The 20,470-nt window shown below is 35.6% G+C and overlaps 2 protein-coding genes across 2 annotated transcripts; one reads left to right on the forward strand and one right to left on the reverse strand.

The window, feature by feature from the left end:
* Nucleotides 1–223: 223 nt before the first annotated feature.
* LOC141837542 (1,4-alpha-glucan-branching enzyme, chloroplastic/amyloplastic-like) lies at nucleotides 224–12,095 on the reverse strand. Its single transcript, XM_074724920.1, has 14 exons — nucleotides 12,004–12,095; nucleotides 10,589–10,705; nucleotides 10,250–10,454; nucleotides 10,068–10,137; nucleotides 9,250–9,519; nucleotides 8,274–9,180; nucleotides 7,102–7,218; nucleotides 6,852–6,914; nucleotides 3,754–3,861; nucleotides 3,025–3,126; nucleotides 1,165–1,232; nucleotides 1,006–1,087; nucleotides 655–771; nucleotides 224–571 (listed from the first exon to the last, which is right to left on the reverse strand). Exons 1-14 carry the CDS (start codon nucleotides 12,076–12,078, stop codon nucleotides 224–226), a joined length of 2,649 nt encoding a protein of 882 aa, XP_074581021.1. The 5' UTR covers nucleotides 12,079–12,095.
* A 1,933-nt stretch (nucleotides 12,096–14,028) lies between these two features.
* LOC141841480 (uncharacterized) lies at nucleotides 14,029–20,373 on the forward strand. Its single transcript, XM_074729654.1, has 4 exons — nucleotides 14,029–14,409; nucleotides 16,742–16,924; nucleotides 19,452–19,722; nucleotides 19,849–20,373. The coding sequence occupies exons 2-4, from the start codon at nucleotides 16,756–16,758 to the stop codon at nucleotides 20,177–20,179; spliced, it is 771 nt and encodes a 256-aa protein (XP_074585755.1). The 5' UTR covers nucleotides 14,029–14,409; nucleotides 16,742–16,755; the 3' UTR covers nucleotides 20,180–20,373.
* Nucleotides 20,374–20,470: the final 97 nt, after the last annotated feature.

Raw genomic sequence — 20,470 nt, forward strand, 5'->3', positions numbered from 1 at the left:
TAAGAGAGCATTCATTTTCATCACTAATTAATCTTTCTTGGATAATTAGATACAACTGTTTGTGGCTCATTCGGAAGAAACTGCATATGTACATGATAAAGCCAAAGCAATCTTATAAAAGACAGTGAAACACCTAAAAGAAACTTGCAATGTCAAAACCATAACTGTCAATTTATATCAAAATAGAAGCTGCTAAAGTGGCATGAGTAAGCTCCTTGTTTATTTAATACTTGTCTCTAATTTCACCTGAAAGATCTTCTGATGGAGCTTGATCAGGAGAACCATTGGTTTGCATTGGCAAGAAATCAGCATTCTTGTCGATGTTTGAATCATCGGGAGCCAGCTTTGTTGTTTCAGTTGTTTCTTCTCCTAGGACTTGAGTGGTTTCGTTGACTTCAGATTGAACTGATATACTAGACAGTGTTTCAGTTGTTTCTTCTGTTTCTTCTCCTAGGACTTGAGTGGTTTCACCTAGGACTTCAGATTGAACCGATATATTCGACAGTGTGGTTTCACTTTCAATGGTTTCTTCACCAGGTTGTTCAGCAGTTTCATCAACTTTGTAATAAACCTGATGTGAAAGGGAGGGGTAAAGACAAATTACTTGCAGTAAGAACTAAGCCTCAGATTCAGAAAGGTTTGTGGCTACTGTACCCCACAAGTGCGTGCAGGAGATAGGACTCGGAATGAGTTGGGACGGTTGTTGAAGTTTGTTTCTGGAACTCCTGGAATTCCTTCAGGAGTTGTAAAATGGTCTACATCATGGAAGACCTGCAAAGAGTACACAGACTTGTTTAGATTTATGAAGGCCAAATTTCTGCTTGGAGATTGAAATAGGCTCTCCATGCAGACACCAAGAACTTGATTTGATCATTTCCTGCTTAAGTATCATTTGCAGACATCAATGCTAGCAACTTTTGTTGCTGTGAAACAGGCATGAGTAGCTGTTCCAGAACAACTATAATGTGGAAAGTAAATGTAGTTTCATGAAACATGGCATCTTACTCTTCCTTGTCCACCAAATTCGAAAGCATCACTATCGAGTGCAACCCTGTATTTCCCTGGCAAATCACAGCCAACCTTATACCTGCATAGTAAGGAAAAGACTCGATCACTGGTCTTAATCTCAATGAAACCTATTTTTCATGTTAATACGACAGTTACCCGTTATAGGTGTTCTCTGGATGGAAATTGAACACAAAAATCAAATCACCTCGTTCGAACACAATTACCTAGCATGGACAAACAACTGAGTACTTTCAAACTGTAAAACTGTCAGGGAGGCAAATTACTGATCTCTTACACAGTTCAGTTATGTAAGCACGATTTAAATTAAAACAAAAGGAGGAATATCAACAGGCTGATATCATTTTTGGATGCAAACAAAATGTAATTTATATTTGTACTTTAGGCTAGCATATAAGATATATTACCTAATCAGATTAGTTGTTTAAGGAGCATAAAATTGTATATTACAATTGAAGTTGACATTTGGCTCAGTGAAGGTAATTAGATGATAGGTCCAAACAACAACGATAACCTGAGTTTCAAGTCTACAAGAACTTTGTCCTCCACTGGTCTTGGTGCAAGGATGTATCACTAGTAAAATTGAGATATATTAAATCATCTTCAATTACATTAATTAGAATTATCTTTGTTCTTCCTCCAAGTCATGCGAATATAACACATTCTAAGATCCAAATAAGGATAGTAAATATCTATCGAAATAAATTAATACATAATTTCATCTCTACTTTCAGCTGGATAGAGCTCAGTTCTTACAAATCCTTGGTTCCATCAATGAATGAAATCACTAGTCGAATTGTTGTTCCTATTTAATTGGTAGACTTGACTCAACTTGGCTCAGGTCACCAAATTCATTTGGCTCTCACCAGCTCAAGCGCACCTAGCTTAGGTCACCAAATATCTCTCCTCATATGTAGGTGAGATATTTGACTTGATTGATCCAACCTCCATGAATTGATTAGACTCTTCTTTCTTTTTTTTTTGACAAGGATAGGGTTCAAACCCCAACATCTCGGATACCATGTTAAACTTGATTGACTAACCAATTTATATATTTATATTGTTAACATATTCCTTTCCACCCTACCAACCATATTCTAAGGATCCAATCATCATTGACTTTCATTATGAAATAGGAGGTTAACGTTCACTAAATGGAAGCTTCAAATGAACGTGGTTCCTCCCCTAGATTGGAGTTGAAATAAAATCAAGAGAATAGAGAGCTGAGATGTTTTAAAATTCAAAGGGTTGGGAAGGGATATTGGTAAAACATAACTGTATTAGAAACCCATAAGAATCTTTAAAACCCCTAGGACAGGCAAACAAATCTGGAAGAACCATCAGAACCCAGTTGCATCGGAAAAACTCTAACTCCAAAGCTGAGTCTGACTAGTAACATTGGAAAAGCACCAACTCTGAAGCTTAGTCTAACTGATATTACAGTAATTTCCCTGCCTGCATACTGGACAGTAAAGTAGAGTATAACATCAAGCACAATAAGCTATCAGACTTTATATCATGCTTGGTTGTGTACTGATCAACACCTCACAGACTAGGAACTGAGTAACTAGTATTTTGGGCAAAGAGGAAAAACTCAGTACCATTCAACCTTGTCAAATTTCTCAGCCACAACTATTTTTTCTAAAAAATTATCATTTCCAAGGATGTGGTTTCTAATTTTATCCAGGGCAATTTAGCTTATAATACTTATGAGACCACTGCCAATACCACAAACAAATGAATTAGATGTGATCATGCATGAGGATCTTATTCTTTGGCATGGGCGAGTTAGTAACTTCTCACATTTAGCTAGGATAAACCAGAAAAGAGCTTTTGCATGTAATCTGGACATAGAACACTGGAAATCGCAAATAAGATTGAAGTCAATATTTGACAGGACAAATGAAACCTAAAATGTGAGTATTCATGCAAAGGTCGAATTCAACAGGATTAAGAGAGTAATACAAGAATAAAATGGCCAACAAGATTCATACCAACCTTATCTTCTTCAGACGTGCTGCTTACAATCTGCTTTGCTGATGCAACGAAGTGAAATCTATCATCAAGCAAATTCATTGCTCTATCAAAGGCATTCATGTGCTGTTTTGATGTCAAAAGATAATATAGATTTTGTCAACAATTATGAGTCTGGGAGTAACAGATCAAAAGGAACACAAGTAAAACGCACTAATTCAAGCAATACTTAAAAAGAGGATTACGTGCTTATTATTTCCCAGCAATACTAGAGAAATGTCTTCTGTACATATAGACAGATGAATGTGAAAACTAGTAGCTTCGGGAGATGAGAGAAGTGAATTATAAGCCATCTCTTTAATTACAATGAATGAATTAAAGGAATTTATAGAGTAATAGTAAAATGGCTCATGATGATGTTAAAAAATGTCTCGTGCCCCAAAAGATATTCATGTAGAAAAGGGCAGCCCGGTGCACGAAGCTCCCGCCATGCGGGATCCAGGGAAAGGATCCATTGTACGCAGCCTTACCTTGCCTTTGGCAAGAGGCTGTTTCCAGGATTTGAACCCGTGACCTCTAGGTCACATGGCAGCAACCTTACCGTTGCTCCAAGGCTCCCCTTCAAAAGATATTCATGTAGATAAAAATAAAAAGGCATTCACATTGAATGGTTTCATAAATCAGACTATCATAACCACAGGAAGATGTAGACAAGAACGTAGCTTAAGAGGATAAATAAAGATGTCCAAGAACCTTGTATCTTAGGTGATCAGTGTCCACCAGCTTCCACTGACGTCTACACTTATCATAGCTCCAGCCATTGCCTTCTCTTGGAAAATCAATCCACTCCGGATGACCAAACTACAAACCATGTCAGACTTAATGTTGTAATAAAGTAGATGATGAAAAATTATTGAACTATGCATGTTAACAGAGACCCTTAATTATTTTAAGGTAAATTCTAATAATGCCACACTTATAATGATTGGGAAATAGCATGGTCACATAAACAAGTAAAAAAAGATATTAGAAATCAGAAATGGGACCAGGACATTTTAACAATGTAAATACTCATAATGTCATGCTTGTAATGATTGGGAAATAGCATGGTCACATAAAGAAGTTAGAAGATATCAGAAATCAGAAATGGGGCCAGAACTTCTATCCATGGTCACATAGCTTGCACTAACAAAATGTAAGAAGGATATACAGGAATACAAAATCAAGTGGATATAAACATTTCTTCCCTCCTTACTTTAGGAATTAGATCTGAAACCAACAAATTTCATTTCAAAGTTAAAATGTACATTTCTACCAGTTTTTGCTTAAATTAATTTAAGTTTCTTAGACCAGAGGTAATTTATATTGCATTCGTATTACTACTTTAGTTAACAAATGGTGGTGACCAGACTGGAAATTCCCATATTTACAATCAAATTGCAGTGATCTTCTTGATTTACCTAAAACTCTAAATTAAAATATTTTCCTTTTCAAAATTTGTATACAATCTTAGTCCGTAGAAACAAGTATTAGAGTTGGAGATCTAAACACAAACAAGTAAAATTTTCTGAAATATTTATGAAAGAGTAATCATTCTCTAATGCAGTGGCACACTAGACACCACTAGCTAAAAAGCTCAACCAAAGTAGTAGGAAAAATTTGAAAATAATGACATACGACTTTCCTAGAATGGTGTTGTACAATTTAGAACTTGATTATTACTAGATATTGTCAACCAAATAGGCAGCCTTCCTGCGGGTGCGTACACTAGTAGCTAAAACAATGGCCTCATGTGTCAGCTCCTGGATTCAAAAAAACTAGTTCCCACTTTGGCAATCAATACCAATCAAATATATTATCCTAGTTGATGCCTGATCTTAGGAGGAGATCCTTGAAGATCAATCATTTATGGGTCAACTTGTATTAAGGCTATTGCCATCACCACTAGTGTGCACAGTCACATGGTGAACAGAACAAAGCAACTTCCGCAGTTGTACTAGTCCCATTCTAGTTAAGTTTTTGACAATATTTTGTATTGTTTCTTCTTCTACTTTAGTTGTGATTGTAAGACCTAGGGCTAGCAGTACCCATGGTGCCACTACATTAGAGAGGGCTTTTCTTTTTCTCTTTCACATGGTATCCAAGCAACAAAGATGACGATGAAAAGTTGACTCTTGGGGAAGAATATAATTGGATAGCAACTTCAGGATTCTGATCGGTGTGTTTGCAGACTTGGTGTAGAACTTCACAATCATCTAACCATAGATTTAGAGGACTTGTCGTACTTCATAGGTGAAGAAATATGGGCAATAGTTGGTGGTAGTGTTACTAAGGTGTTGGAGAATAATGCAAATAATATCGGTGTCTTGAAGAGGTGGACTATCGATGCAAAAGACTGTCTTGAAGATATCCATCTCATATGGTCTTAGAAGACTTGTCATACTTCATAGGTGGATAAATATGGGTGATAATTGGTGGTAACATTACAAAGGTTTTGGAGAACAATGCAAATAATGCAGATGTCTCTAAAAGGTGAACTATTAATGCAAAGTCAAGTTTGTGTTGAAGAGATAAATCTCACATGCTATCTTTGGTCAAATTATGGCCTGGAAGTCATTTTCATAGATATAGACTATTTTTGATTCACTAATCAACAAGAAGACTGGAGCCATAATTTTTAGAGAATGACTTGGCAAATCTTGTTCAAGTACATCTATCTATCTTCCAGTATTTCTTCAAAGTCAAGAATTATCATTTAGTGATTTCTGTCTTGGATCAAAATGAGATCATCTTAGAGGCACACATGTTTATGGCCTTCGAAAGGAGTATATTCCTTTTATCACAACCATTAAGGGTGAAAAAACTAACCATTTTTTTATACAATTAGAGATTTTCTTGACTTTCAACAGCCTTTATCATGTCAAATCACAAACACTTCTTTTGAGGGCAGCGAAAGATTTTTTTTTTTTTTTTGTGCATACAATAAACAGAATGACGTGAAAGATCCTAATGAGATCTTTTCGAATTAAGGTTTCAACTAGCAACGAGTATATCAAGTACTACCTTTGTGACAAGCTTGGTCATATAGAAATGGATTATTTATTAAACTAAACAAAGAATAATTGAGAAATGAAAGTGAATGATTAGAAGCCGTGAAGTAGAGCAGATGCTTCATGACTGAAACTGTAATGGTGAAAGCTTGTCTTCCACTATCTTTCAAGATGATTGGACCATTGATTCTGAATGTCGTGACCATCTTATTGTCGATGGTTCTAAACTATTACGAAGGAAATAATGCAAATCAACAAATGGCAATCCATCCAAAGAAAGGAGTGCCTAGTCAAATTTAATAATTGCTAACCTAACACGTTAAGAATTGTCTATTGTGTACTATGTACAAAGAAAAATTTGTTTTCCATAGCTAATGCGATGGATATTGCTCACTAATCACTTTTTTCCATAAAATGTGCATTTCTTCAGAATCTAGAGATGAAGCCATAATGTTTACATCTGGTATGCAGGTCAAGGATTTCTATGTTCTTTTAACATTAATTCTTTTGTTGATAAAATGAGAACAAATGATGAAGTTATTCAGCATGCAAGACTTAGTGGTATGATCTAATAATATAGACAAGTTGAAGGAAATTACAGTCTAGAGTTTTATGTGAAGGTTTCCAAATCTTTCTCCTTCATTAATGACATATGTAAAGGTTGTCAATATGGCAAGCCATCAAAGGGCATTTGATCATTCTCTTTCTCAATATATGTTGCTACAGTATGCAGTTGTAATGCTTTCTTATATGCAGTCAATAATCTCGATGATAGAAACAAAAAGAATGCTGGTCTATTACCTCATTTCCCATGAAATTTAGGTAACCTTCACCACCCAGCGCCATAGTTATTAAGTGAATCATCTGCATGTTTCATCATGTTATGACAAATTACAGACATAATTAAAAGTCGGAACTGCAGTAGCAACACAGAAAGATTTTTTACAAGCAGTGAACCGGTACTAGGACAAGCATGACAGAGATAAGGAAAAAGGATTAAGAACCACCTATTTTGACCTTGAGAGAAATAGTTCCAAACTTCAAAACAAACCTTGTGCAGTGAAATCCCTCGTTGAATGAGAGGTGAAGCAGGTTTCAAATCAGACATGCCTGAATACATCTCCTTGTCCATCAGGAGGAAGGAAATTGTTTTGTCCCCCACAATAGCCTAAAAAAAGAGCAAGAAGAATGTCATTGAGGTCTGAGGATTTAGATAAACATGGTCGTGATTCACTTGTTCATATTCGAATATGTTCAAGCTATTAAATGGTCATACCCACTTGAAGGATACGCTAATCTAGGTATGATGTTTGATACGAGTGTAGATCTTAAGTGCCAAAATGCAATGAATTATCAAGTGAGAACATGGGTCAGCATAGCCTTAGTGTCAGACAGAACATACACTTAACATGGTAATTCCATATTGACATGGGTATGGGATTCACCAAAGCAACCAAGTGATAGAGCTTAAAGGCTAGTAGGTTATTTATGTGAATTGCACATATTCAAAAGTTTGTTCAGCACTCTAATATCTTAAAAGGTCTTAAAGTCTGAAAAAGTTGCTCCCTAAGGTGCAACATAAAGCTTAGTTCAGTGCATAGTGCCAACTGTAAGCTCGCAGAACAGGTGTAATTAAATAGTTATGGCATTCACCATGACGACAGTTTTTAGTCTAGATCAGGTTTCAGTATCATAAAGCTTAGAATCCATAGGTTGGAGAAAGCAATGAGTCTATGGGGCTTCATCATTGCCCAGTCTTGTCTTATGTTAAGACAAGTGCCCACTATGTCTGAAATTTAATGGCAATATAAAATGACTTAATAACAGCCAGGACAAAACTAAGTTGTTCCTATCCACAAGATACCATTTGTCTAGTGAAAATTAAACTATTCATACATTTGTTTTGCCATTGTTCATTTTACTATATAAAACCATTGTTACAGATTCCTTTTGCTTTGTTTTTTGCATATATTTGTCGATGTGAGCACTTATGGTTTTATACAGGGAGAAGGGTGTGATTTAGTCATTTGGGCTTCTTTTTTCAACCTGTGGATGTAAAAAGGGGTGCTCAGATTGCATTACATTAACATCTTTTTTATTTATCACTACATTCTCTCTTGCCACTGGTAAAAACAGTTCATGGTAGGTCACTCTAATAAACACTAACAACATATAAATAAACTTATTTAACATCAAGCAGTATGCTATAAATAAATTGCTCACCTGATCATGGCTCTCTGCATATGCTATGCACTTTTCAGTGTATCTCCTGTTTGTAAGGATCCAAACAAGGTCTTTCATTGTCCATTCAATATCCCTTTTATTCTTCAAGAAGTTAATCCACTTATCAGGGATTGACATGGCCAACCTATAGTCAAAACCTACTCCACCTTCATAAACTGGTCGACAGAGAGCTGGCATGCCAGAAACATCTTCAGCAATAACAGTGGCATCTGGCAAAATCTTATGCACCAAGTGGTTTGCAAGCATCATGTAGACCACTGCATCCACATCAGTAGCCTTGCTGAAATACTCACTTAGATTTCCAGTGAATCCAATGTTAATTCCATGATGATGGTAGAGCATTGAAGTTACGCCATCAAATCGAAAACCATCAAACATGAACTCATCCAACCACCATCTTAAGTTTGATAAAAGAAAGCGTAGAACTTCCCAGTTAGCATAGTTGAATAATCGACTATCCCATAGCTTATGAAAACCCTTTTCTCCAGTATGGAAGTACGAACCTTGAGTGCCTTGTCCAACATCAAACCCATTAAGACCATCTGTGACATTTTTGCTAGCATGGCTGTGAATAACATCCATCAAAACTCGAATTCCTAAACCATGGGCCTTGTCTATAAGATACTTAAGATCCTCGGGTGTCCCAGATCTACTACTTACAGCAAAAAAGTTGGTAACATGATAACCGAAAGATCCATAGTATGAGTGTTCCATGATAGCCATTAACTGAACCGTGTTATAGTTATTTTCTCTTATACGAGGTAAGACATTGTCTGCAAATTCCCTGTAAGTGCTTACACGTGGTTCTTGGCCACACATCCCAACATGAGCTTCATAGATCCTTGGAGCTGCAGGTTTAGGAGGCCGAGGATGCTTGAAGATATACCTGCAGCAATAAGTACAATGAATGTCAAGAGAACCATCACCAGAATGCTTTGGGGCAAATATTTCTAACCTTTCTGAAGATTGTGGATCCCAGTAAACCCCATCGTAAGGAGCACCAAACTGATTCGGGGCAACAGTCGCAAATTTGATCCATGCTGGAATCCTGTCAACCCAAACCCCATTCCCATGTTTGAACCGAAATTTGATTCTGGAATTGTGTGGAATGGATGGACTGCCTCCGGAGTCTGGAATTCTAATTGTCCAAACCCCAAATTCATTTCTTTCCATTCTGTGGTTGGACCCATCCCAACCATTAAAATCTCCAATAACTTGTGCTTCTCTGTATCAAAAAGAAAAATCAACCACTGTGTAGGCAGTTCATAAGTTAGTTGAAAGACGGGATCAATTTACTCTCTTGGAAAGTGAAAATTTAACAAATTTTTATGTCCAAAAATATTTACTCTGCCAGTAGGTCTAGATCCTCTGCCAGAGAGATCATTTCGCTGTGCTAAATTAGCAGGAAACATACTCATCACACATTTAGTAAACTTGACACTCTTGGTTTTTTCTTATTTTTCTTGCAGGCACATCAACATTATCAGGCACTCAGCTTGGTTCTATCAGGTGCCAGAGATAGCGGAGACAACAACACATGACATTAGTTTGAAAATTCAAACAATTCACAGTTTCACTAATCACCCTACTAAATAGTGATGTGTCAAGCGCCATTGGATATTATTTTGATGTTGTCAGTTACTCAATGGTGATTACTGAAAACATAAGAAAGCATAAATTGTTCTCCATCACGAATTGCACTTCTAGAAGTACATTAAAGGAAGAAATTGAGTTATTCAAGATCGCTTTAAAGAGAAAAACTTGAACGCTCACTGTGCAGCTGGAGCCCATTCACGGTAGACAATACTGCCTTGTTCTCTATTGAATCCGAACTTTAGGTAACCTTGGAAAGACAAGAAATTAATATAAAGACCAACTAGGAAAGCTAAAGGATGTGCATACTAGGCAATAACAAGAACTGCCAAAAGCACATGCTTAAACATGGAAAAACTTACCTCGAGCAAATTCTTCAAGACTTCCTTCATATTTTTCAATCATTGACTTAGTTTCTATGTATTTCTTTGTCCTATAACTAAAATGGTCTTTGAATTTTTTCAGTGATGGATCAATTTCAAAAATTCCAAGTTGAGTATCTTCTTCAATGGTTGTCATAGCTTGGGTTTCTTTCACAGCAGATGATATTGTAAATTGTTGTTCAGCCTTGATGAGTCCAAAGAAAGTAAAGAATGATTTCAGTACTTTCCAACTTATGGTCAATTCAGATATTCAAATAGACGGTTAGCAAATATTCCAGCCTTATTTGCTGATTTTTGTGATTCAAGTAATCAAGTCACCTTATTGTTCATGGACCAGCTTTGCGAATAAAAGAAAGGTAATCCGCCAGAAAAACTTGCAGATGCATTCACCAGTAATGCTGATTGGCGTTTTGCACATCCATGACTAACTGAGACCTGCCATAATAGGATTAGTCTGAGAAAGACATGAACAAAAGAGTCAAAATTGAGATTCATACTGCATTAGAAAATCCAGATGATATTTTAAGAAATAGTCGACAAGCAATTCAAAACATTTAAAAATCTGGAACCACACAAAATAAGTCTTAGATAGCCCACTAATTTATCATGTTAATTGTGCCAATTTATGTTCATGACCTGCAGTAGGATTTAGCTCTAGATAGAAAGCTAGCATAAATTTTTCTGGGTGCCATTTTTCCTGCCAAATCATATAAGTATAATCAGCTACATCATACATGTGACACGCTTACTATGAAATTTTAAATAATCCAATTGATTGCCATAGGCAGACAACTAAATCGTTCCCCTTCCCAGTACATTTGTATTTTTCAAATCATATATTTATTACTCAAAAAAGTAAAAGAGCAATTAGATTATCAAATATCATAAAAATTTCACAGTTATAAGATGCAAATGAAACCATGTTTCACAAATTTTGTAATGTATCTATCAGAGGTACATAAAGAGTAATAAGTATTTTAAATTTTAATCTTGAGAAAGAGCTTAGCCAACATGCAGAAAGCACTCGAGTCATAAATTCTTGAGAGAAAGCACAGAGATTTTTGTAATCATTTTTGTCTGAAAAGCAAGTAATGCCGAGTCTAGTGGTGAAAACATGGTAGCCTTTGGTTAATTGGATTATTCATGTTTGGATTGACTATAGACTGAACTCTAAAGGTATGGGTAATGTGGAAGAGAAAGTCATGGTATGAGAAGTCGAGAGTTCCTGATTTTAGAGGGCAGAGAGAAAAAGGGAAACTTTAACTTTGCAATGCTGCAAATTCTGACGATGCCAAATTTGGATGTTCTTCCATTGTTCTAAGAAGTTGAAATTGGTAAAAGAAAAAAATGTAAAACCTATGTTAACACACTCTGTCCGAACACTCAAATGAATCGGCATAACCCAATTTCAAATCCATGGAATTTAAGAACATACAGCAAACCTTACTACAAGCTCAGACTAAGAGGACAGAAAAGGATACAATAAAAAAACACACTCGGAAACAATGAAATCACCTCGAGCTCACCTCAAAATAAAGAAGGGAAAAAAAATCAAATTTCCATCAGTACCAGATGAAGAAAACTCAGTAAAGGCAAATCAACTGAACAGAATAGAATAACGCGACAAATTACAAATCTAACAAACAACAACAACTCACGACGTGAGATGCCAAAGCTAAATCATTAAAAACAACACGACTTCAAGGAAGCAAAGCCATCAAGATCGATCGAACCTTGGGAGTTCGGGAGGAAGAAGCTCGAGGGAAGAAGAGGGGAGGAGCGGAGGAGGAAGAGCACAATGCCAGCATGAGCCCCGTTCTTCTGCTTCCTGCGTCTTTTTCTCTCTCGCCACGTTCTTCTGGGCCGCCTATTTAAATTCCCCTCCGCTTCGCTTTTCGACGGTAACGCTACGCTCTTGAAGATACCCGAAGATAATACCATTCCCATCCCATCAACTATCGAAGATTTACGGACCTGGACAGTGACAGGTGTAGCTCTTTCCGACGTGGGCCCGGCGGCCAAATGCTTGCTCTGTACCGTCCCGAACGAGAGGCGACCCATCATCACTTTGTCGTTTTGTTCGGGCGGGGTCATTCTTAGACGGGAGGAAGTTACGCCACGTGTACGGTCGCCGGACGATGCCGTAATAATTAAAGGCATGGTCGAATAATGGGTTAATGATTCGGATCAAAAAAGGAAAATAGTGAAGCTTTCACGCAATGTGATGTGGCTTAATTGGAGAGATGATTAATGAAAGTGGCTTAAATTGGTAACAAATGAGTAAATTTGGAAGTGAGTTACGATCGGGCTAGTAGAGTTACAGAAGAGGACAAGAGTTCGAATTTTGACGAAGTCAGGCAATACCCCACGCCACGTGTATTATTATTTTATTCACAATTATTGTTGTAATTTTGAATATATCCGATGGAGGAATTAAAAAAAAAATCATCCATATCTAAGATTAATCCGACTACATTTAAATATTTGAATTAGTTCTACAACAAGAACTAAATGATATATAAAAAAGTAAATCAAAAAATTATAATTAATCATGATGAAGAAGAACATTATCTCGGTTTCACTAAAATTTTCCTCGATCATAACAACTCTACTTCATCATAACTAACTCAACTATATTCCAAAGACAAAAATTCTATCTCAATCCTATGTGAGTTGAGGTCAAATTGATGAAAATATGTATGTGACGGTAGAAAAAATATCAAAAAAAAAAAAAAAGATTGAAAATTTATCTTTGCAAATGGGGTATTTGTTTAATATTAGATGATTTTATAAGGACGAAGATTGCATCAGATTGATCATCGATGTATTATTATTGTGTTAGAATTTAGATTCAAAGAAAAGATTATTAAAAAATTGGATCAAATATGAATGTTGAAAAGTATCAATTTTAAAATTTTTAAATAAATTAATTATATGAGTTAATTCGATTTCATTTTTATTTTAAACTAATGAACATATAAATATTTATTTAATTTTGATTTTTTAATAATATTTATAAAATTTTAATTAATTTAATTTTTATTAAATTAATTGATAAATTTGATTAATTCAATTAATTTAAATTTTTTTAATTTATTCAATTTAATTAATTTAATTTAATATTCAATCTTAATTATGTTCAATTTAAGAAAAATTTGAGATTAATCACCAAATTAGCAAATTACGCAGGGAGAAAAACGAGTAAATGACCTGTTTAGCTCCAGGCCTCCAGCCAATCATGACTTAATTGATAAATTTTTAAAAATAATCATGTTAATTTTGAGTGAACAATGATTTATGTGATGATGATGCAATTAAGATTATGATTTTGGGATTTTGGATTTAAAGCATTTAAAGTTAAAATTTTGATTGATTTTGTTTGCAGTCGTCAATGAAGATTTAAAGTTAAAATTTTTGTTATTATAGTGTAAAAGCATTTTTTTTTACATTTACATTGCAAGTATAATAAATCAAGATTGAATGAATATTTAATAAGAAAAAAAATCTTATGAGACTTGATAGATACAGAAAATCTAATAATTAAGATTTCTGAGAATTAATTTGCGTAATTATGAGTTGATTCGTTTGGTAGATCCCGTGTTAATTTCAATGCCTGTGATTTAAAAATTTCGAGCGCAATCGAATCGGTCGGGTCCAATTAAGTAGGCTCAAGTGAACCAAATGCAAAGACCGAACCCGACCAATTTATCCGAGGAAAATAATAATAATAAACTAGGTATTTATTTTTTGCCCTTTTCTCTTGCCCTCTTCCCCTCGCCCGACGACGCCCTCGCGATTTCTTCGCCGGGGCCGTTGGAAAGAACAGCAGCACCGCCGTCCTTATTAGGAAAGTTTGTCTTCTTTCTCTCCGTTTTGGGAATTGCGCATGCTCCTCCCTCTGTTTTTGGAAAGCTCGCCGCAGCCTTTCGATTCGGAAAAGGAACCCCGGTGAAATCTACCGGAAACCAAGTCTTTACTCCCTCTACTAATATCCGCGCCTTGTGAGACCTCTCCCGTGCGCATTTTCTTCCGGGATCTGGTGCCTCCGTCGATCTTTCTCCTTCAGCGGCGCGAGACGCTGCGAGCGGCGCCGGCGAGCTAGTAGAAACAAGATCCTTCTTCTCCTAACCGGAGTATTGGTAAGCTTGCAATCAGTGCTGTTATCTTCTTTTGGCAACACAACCCCCGAATTTTTTATAGCTGGCTTGACCTGATGATTAGGGTTTTCTAGAGGCTTTGCTTCGAAATTCTATCTCAATGGATGTTCTTTTTACCCTTTTTTTAGTTTTCCTGCGTGTGTTTATGGCTTATCTTGCATATCATGTTTATCGATTATATTCATACCTGTGTCTAATATGTTAGTCATCAATGATGCTTGCTTGGAATTGCTATTCTTATTTGATTATGCATGCTTAAAGTTGCTATCCTTATTTGATGTTGCTTGCTCTAACATGTCATTTGTGAAACATTTACCCTAACATGAAAGACTTGTAGTATAGTTATTATACATGGTGAGGTAGATGAGCGAGGATATGATGAGTGTTATATGCATTATGAACTTCTTTGAGGTGCTTCTAGTCATGATTACGGAAAGCCCTATGAACATTGTAAATGGGATGCACAACAATTACTTAGTCAGGCTTGCTAATGCTTAACCAGGGTTTACGTGACTTCAAGGATATTATAGGACATGTAATGATTAGGCTGTCAATACCAAATTGGTGATCACATGATTTTAGAATATTGTGAGCCACTTGGGTCCCTAATGGTTAAGTTTTGTTGACGCCTAACCGGAAATCATGAGAGTCATGAGTTACTGTTATAAATTATAGTACAATTTGATAACTTTTTATGATAGTTTTATAATTATTAAACTGCATAATAAATAGCCTACAGTTAATTAATTTTTTTATATTCTACTGACCTATCTTGATAAAAGTGAAAATTAATATGTAGATAAAAAAATTCTTTAAAATTTGCAAATTTTACATGTAAACATATTTTCAAATTTATGTATGAAGTGGTACTTAAACATACTAATTTGAGCACCAACTCTTGATGGATATCCGTGAGTATTCTCTTTAACTCATTAAGATAAATCTTAATGCTTGTACTTTTGGTTAGCTGATCGGAGTATAGCTTCCTGTTCAAATTGTATTGGTTGATAGGACTTGTTAGGGAATCCAACTTTAGTTATAATCAAGTACTGTCTTTCCTTCACAGTTATAATCAAGGACAAGTACAAGCCATCAGTGCCTCACATGCATATTGCCTGAATCAAGGCTCAATATTGTCTTGGGAAATACCACGCTCACATGCAAATTGTTGTATGGTTGTCTACATTATTATAAGCATGTGCTTTGAAAGGATCATCTAACTTTTGCACTTTCCTTTGAGTGGGTTGGATACATACCTTAGTTTAACTCTGATATCATATTTCTTTGGTAATGTTTGGAAATTGCTCCATGATATCAACAGTAGCTGCTTAGATGTGCTTTAGTAGTCATTTTCTAATGATTATCAAACTCGTAATTTGTGGTTGGTATCAAGATTGGCTAGCCGAAAACTTTACCTATCATATCAGTAGAATTGGAACCAGAAAAAAAAATTAAAACAAAAGCTAAGGAACCAAGGGCACAAAACAAAATAATTTATATTTTTTGAATATATAATTTTTTATTTAGTTAAATAATAATATCTTGTGTTATAAATATTTTCTCATTAGTAGTTACAGTTCTTTAATTAAATTTTTATTAGATTGCTACAATTTGTCAGCTAATATAACTAGTTAAGAAATAGTACAAAGTAACTAGAAGTTGACTGAAGTGACTTAGTTCGGAGAATCTATTTGAATTTACCTGAAGGTGCTTAGTATCAATATATCAGGAAAATGTAATGGAATATAGTCTCTGTAAAAATAAATTATAAACTCATTATAGCTAGATTTCCTTAATTATAATCTACTCTGATATCATACTCAATTTACATTTAGTTTAATAAATTTACAATTTTGGATCTTTGACAGTCAAGTCAAATTATTATTTGAATTAGAGGAGTAAAATTTAAATATAAAATGCTTGTCAACTTTTTTGGGGGGAAATTCAATATTTTTTTTAGAAAATGAAAAAAAAATAGAGGAGTAAAAATTAAAAGGAGAAACTGAAAAGGTAAAGAACAAGAGTGGTGTTTAGACTCATTTTGTCTATTGAACTCAGCTACTTAGAGGTGGGCATGTAACCTGAAGCCAATAAACCAAACTGAACCAAATTGAAAAATTCACCTTTTTCAATTTATCAATTTGGTTTTGGGTTGGAAAATAGTCAATCATTTTAAGTTTGGTTTGGTTTTGGTTTGCACCCTGATGCAATTGATTAGCTATAAAGTTGCTGTTTTGATCTTGTGCTTCAATTTTTTTCTTAAAGAAAATTTTCAGTCTATGTTGCATACATCTCATATAGCTATGTACTGCAGCCTGGGTGCATAACATGGATCTGGAGACAGAGAACCGCCTTGCTTCCTTATTAATGGAGGAGGCTAGGAGAATGCGTGTGGAAGCAGAAAAAGAAGGTGTCCATGTTTACCTCCGTAAGCCCAATGTTAGAGGTCGGCCGAATGCACGTTTTCTAACTGCCACTGTTCATGGAGTACAACAAGGTTTGTTGCTCATCTGAATTAATCTAATTTAATTAGTCCATGTTGTCCTTACCTCATATAACCTCTGTGATATATTGTCCTGTTCATCGCAAAACTTGCCCGTGACTACAAAACAACTAAAATTTAGAATGGTTTCTTCATGTCAACCGAATCTGCTCAACTTTGGAAATTATAGAGCTGGCCGACTTGTGTGTTTTTCTGCATGCACTTATCTATGGAGAATCGTTGTCTGATTCACAATGGCCTTCTACTACCTACATAAAAAATTGAAGTGGTTGTAGTCTTGTAGATTCATGGCATCTGATTCTAAGATTTGCACAGAGAAAGAAGACAAGATTAGATAGGATCTTCAAAATTTTCAAAGGTCAAGTAGTTTATCTTTCATATTATCAATTTATTATTTTCTTGCTTGTGATAAAATCTCAATCACAGCTCAAATTCAACTCATTCACGTGTAGCCTTGCAAATCTTCAGAGCATCTGAATATAATACTAGTTTAATTTTATTGTGATGGAAATCATAACAACTTGGAGATCCAGAACTAGGATAGACAGACTTTTGTAGGACAAGATACCTGTTCAATGGTTCACTGTTATTTAAAAGTGAAATTTGTTTGACTAAAACATTATCATTCAGTTTTAATAATATAAACCCTAAATGAGCTACTAAATGCTACAATCAACATTAATATAGTTTCCAAATCCATTCATATAAGTTAAGTGGTGAAATAGGTAACTGGGTTTTCATAGTCAATGAATCACCCCAAATGTTAGTAATGGGCTATGGACCTGACATCACATAGCTGATCCAACTAGTAAAGGGAAGGCCAATTGCTGATATATTCATTTAAGCAATAAAAAGTTAGTCTTTAAATTTATTCAGCTCATTGATTAGTCTTTCTGATTTTTTTTAGTAGTAGAATAGTATTGACAAGTCTCATACCCGGCATTGTTTAAGGCATTGCAGAATCTTTGTAAAATTATTTTTCATAAAAATGATTGTTTCTTTAATGGCTTTCTCATCATTGAATTTGGTAAAGTTCTAGTGAAAAGGGTAAGCTCTGAGAAGAGGTTTAAAATCATTTTCAATCCCGTATTGACACCAGTGGCTAGGACTCTACTGACTTATTTTCAACTAGCTTCATCTGTTTTATCTCCTAGTTAACCTAATTGCCTGAAACATAAGAAAGTATCCATTTTATAGTCAATTGAGCTAATATTATGTAGAAATAACTCTAAAGGTTTGCTATATATAGTCACATGCTTATATATTTATATTATATGGTCATTTTTATATCTAGCTATAACTAAGCAAAAAAATGCACATTAAATTTAGAGATAGTTGGACTCAGGCATAGGTTATGTTTAATTGGGTTTAATGACTTCAACTGGATTTGATAGGGTTAAAGATGGCCTTCATGGATGCAATGAATTTTATTGATTTGGATTGATTTCATGCTCAATTTAGGTTCAGTCTCAGCTTCTATCTGGGGTTGAGGCATTTCTAAATTAAGCTTGGTTCAGTTATTCACAGATTGGTTTTGATTTAGTTAATTGGGATGGAGAATATGATCGATCTTCTGAACTCTTTGTATTTTTTCCATTGCGTCCACATGAGATCTAGTGAGAGACAATGATCACATGACATCAAATGGTGAGAGTTGGAGAAGATGGTGAATGCCTTGGTGGCATCATACATTGGCTCAATTATGAGCAAAGGGAGATTTGAGGAGCAATGACGAATTGAGCAGACCATAGGATAATAAGACAAAGAAAAAGAGAAAGAAGAGGAGGAAGAGTAAGAAATCAAAGATGAGTTTTTTATTTGTAGGCTGCGGACTCTTACTAGATGTCATTTGAGTTCGTCTCACACATTATGGGCCAAAACAAAAGGTTGTATTTTGTGATATGGGTAATGCATGATTGCTCAGGTAATTTTTTCCCATGCCAATCTTGCTTTGATTTTGATCTTGTGTTGATCAATAATGCTCCAGCATGGTATTGTACTGCATTGCCAAATGTGTTTCACTGCACCGTAGGTGTGGGTGTCCGTATCCATGAGTGATTGTGAGCCTGCATGTCATACACTTGAGGGTGGAACACATTGCTTTTGGGGCTAGTGTGCAGTTTTCTGGTGAAAACATAGAAAACACTAGGATGCTAAGCATGGAGACATGACTATTGATTGTCTATGGTTTTCCCGTAGCATATCTTGAAAAAGGAGTTAATGGCCAGCTAGTGCAAGTGGTACTGATATTGCACATTCTGCAGCCTTCTGTTAAAATAGGTATACTATATACCTAACATCTCAATTGATGTTATTCCACCAAACTATACGTTTGTCCATTCAATTTAATGACTAACTCAATGGTAAACCACATAGGCCTGTTGTTTATTTGCTATTTTCTTCTATGCCGATCTGCCAGTCTACATCCTAACAAACCCTTGAGCCTAATACTAGTTTGATGGATCACTGTATATCTATCATTTTTATGTCTCTTAATTTTGTTGACACCATCTCTGTCCAGCAAATCGAGCTGTTGAGGTTTCTGAAATGTGGCGAGCTCGGGAAAAGGAGTTGGCATTGGAAGCTAAGCTCGAGGGAAGATCAAAGCAATACACACACAAAGGAAGCAGCAGCGAGAAGCACCACTCAAGTTCACACCATATCTCATCTAGCTCAAAGCACAAGGAGAACAGCAAAACGCTCTCATATGCACCAAGTAAGCCAGATCTAGACGATTGTTCAGATAGAGACGGTCTTAGAGATGAAGAAGTTGAAGAGTTTCTCCGCTTGAGGTCTGCAATTAACTCGCTATTTGCATTATCTTACATACCTCAATTGTAGAAGCTGTACATGTAATTCATTAAGAACAGATTTCATTGCTCCGATCCTTGATTATCAAACAACTGGATGTTTGTCAGGGCAAAGCGGGGAAGAGGCGATGTAGGCTCAAGAATGGATGAAGCTGGTCCATATCCACCCCAAGCATCTTCCAGACAAAATGACAACACAGATGATGATGTGCGGATGAAAGAAGATTGGGAAAGCCGTATTCTTGGCCCCGAGAAACCAGGTTTCCTTAGGCATCGTAGTTCACTCGATCGTGATTCTGATACAGACGACTCTAGGAAGCATGATACCAGCAGATCATGGAAATCACATTCCAAGAGTAGCAGATCAAAAGAAGAGAAATCAGGAAAAAGGAAACGGAAAGATAAGAGATCTAAGCATCACAAGAAAAGCAGAAGATAAAAGTAGTCTGTTCAGCTCGGCGAGGGGAAATGTAAACCCGTGGCAGTTATTTTAGATTCCTTTTAAAAACTTCAACAAGCTGTATCGTAAAGTATGATAAAACTTAAAATGGATGATAGTTCGATGAATGAAACGCTGTAGTATGGCTTTGATTTGAGATAATCTATGTATTCATGTGATGCCTTTGCACAATCTTTCACCTTCGGGCCTCGTCGGAAGCTGTTGAGGTAATATCTTTCTTCGTAATTATTAATTATAATTTTTTAATTTATTTTTTTACATTGGGAAGTT

The sequence above is a fragment of the Curcuma longa genome, chromosome 11 (assembly GCF_044706935.1).
Source record: "Curcuma longa cultivar G26 ecotype Majalengka, Jawa Barat chromosome 11, ITB_CL_G26_1.1, whole genome shotgun sequence".
Lineage (NCBI taxonomy): Eukaryota > Viridiplantae > Streptophyta > Magnoliopsida > Zingiberales > Zingiberaceae > Curcuma > Curcuma longa.

Coding starts and splice junctions, on each gene's coding strand:
- LOC141837542 (XM_074724920.1), bottom strand. CDS start 12,078: ATGCTGGCATTGTGCTCTTCCTCCTCCGCTCCTCCCCTCTTCTTCCCT. Junction 6,915..7,101: donor GAGGGATTTCACTGCACAAG/GTTTGTTTTGAA, acceptor TGAAACATGCAG/ATGATTCACTTAATAACTAT. Junction 3,127..3,753: donor CTGATCACCTAAGATACAAG/GTTCTTGGACAT, acceptor ACATCAAAACAG/CACATGAATGCCTTTGATAG.
- LOC141841480 (XM_074729654.1), top strand. CDS start 16,756: ATGGATCTGGAGACAGAGAACCGCCTTGCTTCCTTATTAATGGAGGAG. Junction 16,925..19,451: donor TGTTCATGGAGTACAACAAG/GTTTGTTGCTCA, acceptor ATCTCTGTCCAG/CAAATCGAGCTGTTGAGGTT. Junction 19,723..19,848: donor GAAGAGTTTCTCCGCTTGAG/GTCTGCAATTAA, acceptor GATGTTTGTCAG/GGCAAAGCGGGGAAGAGGCG.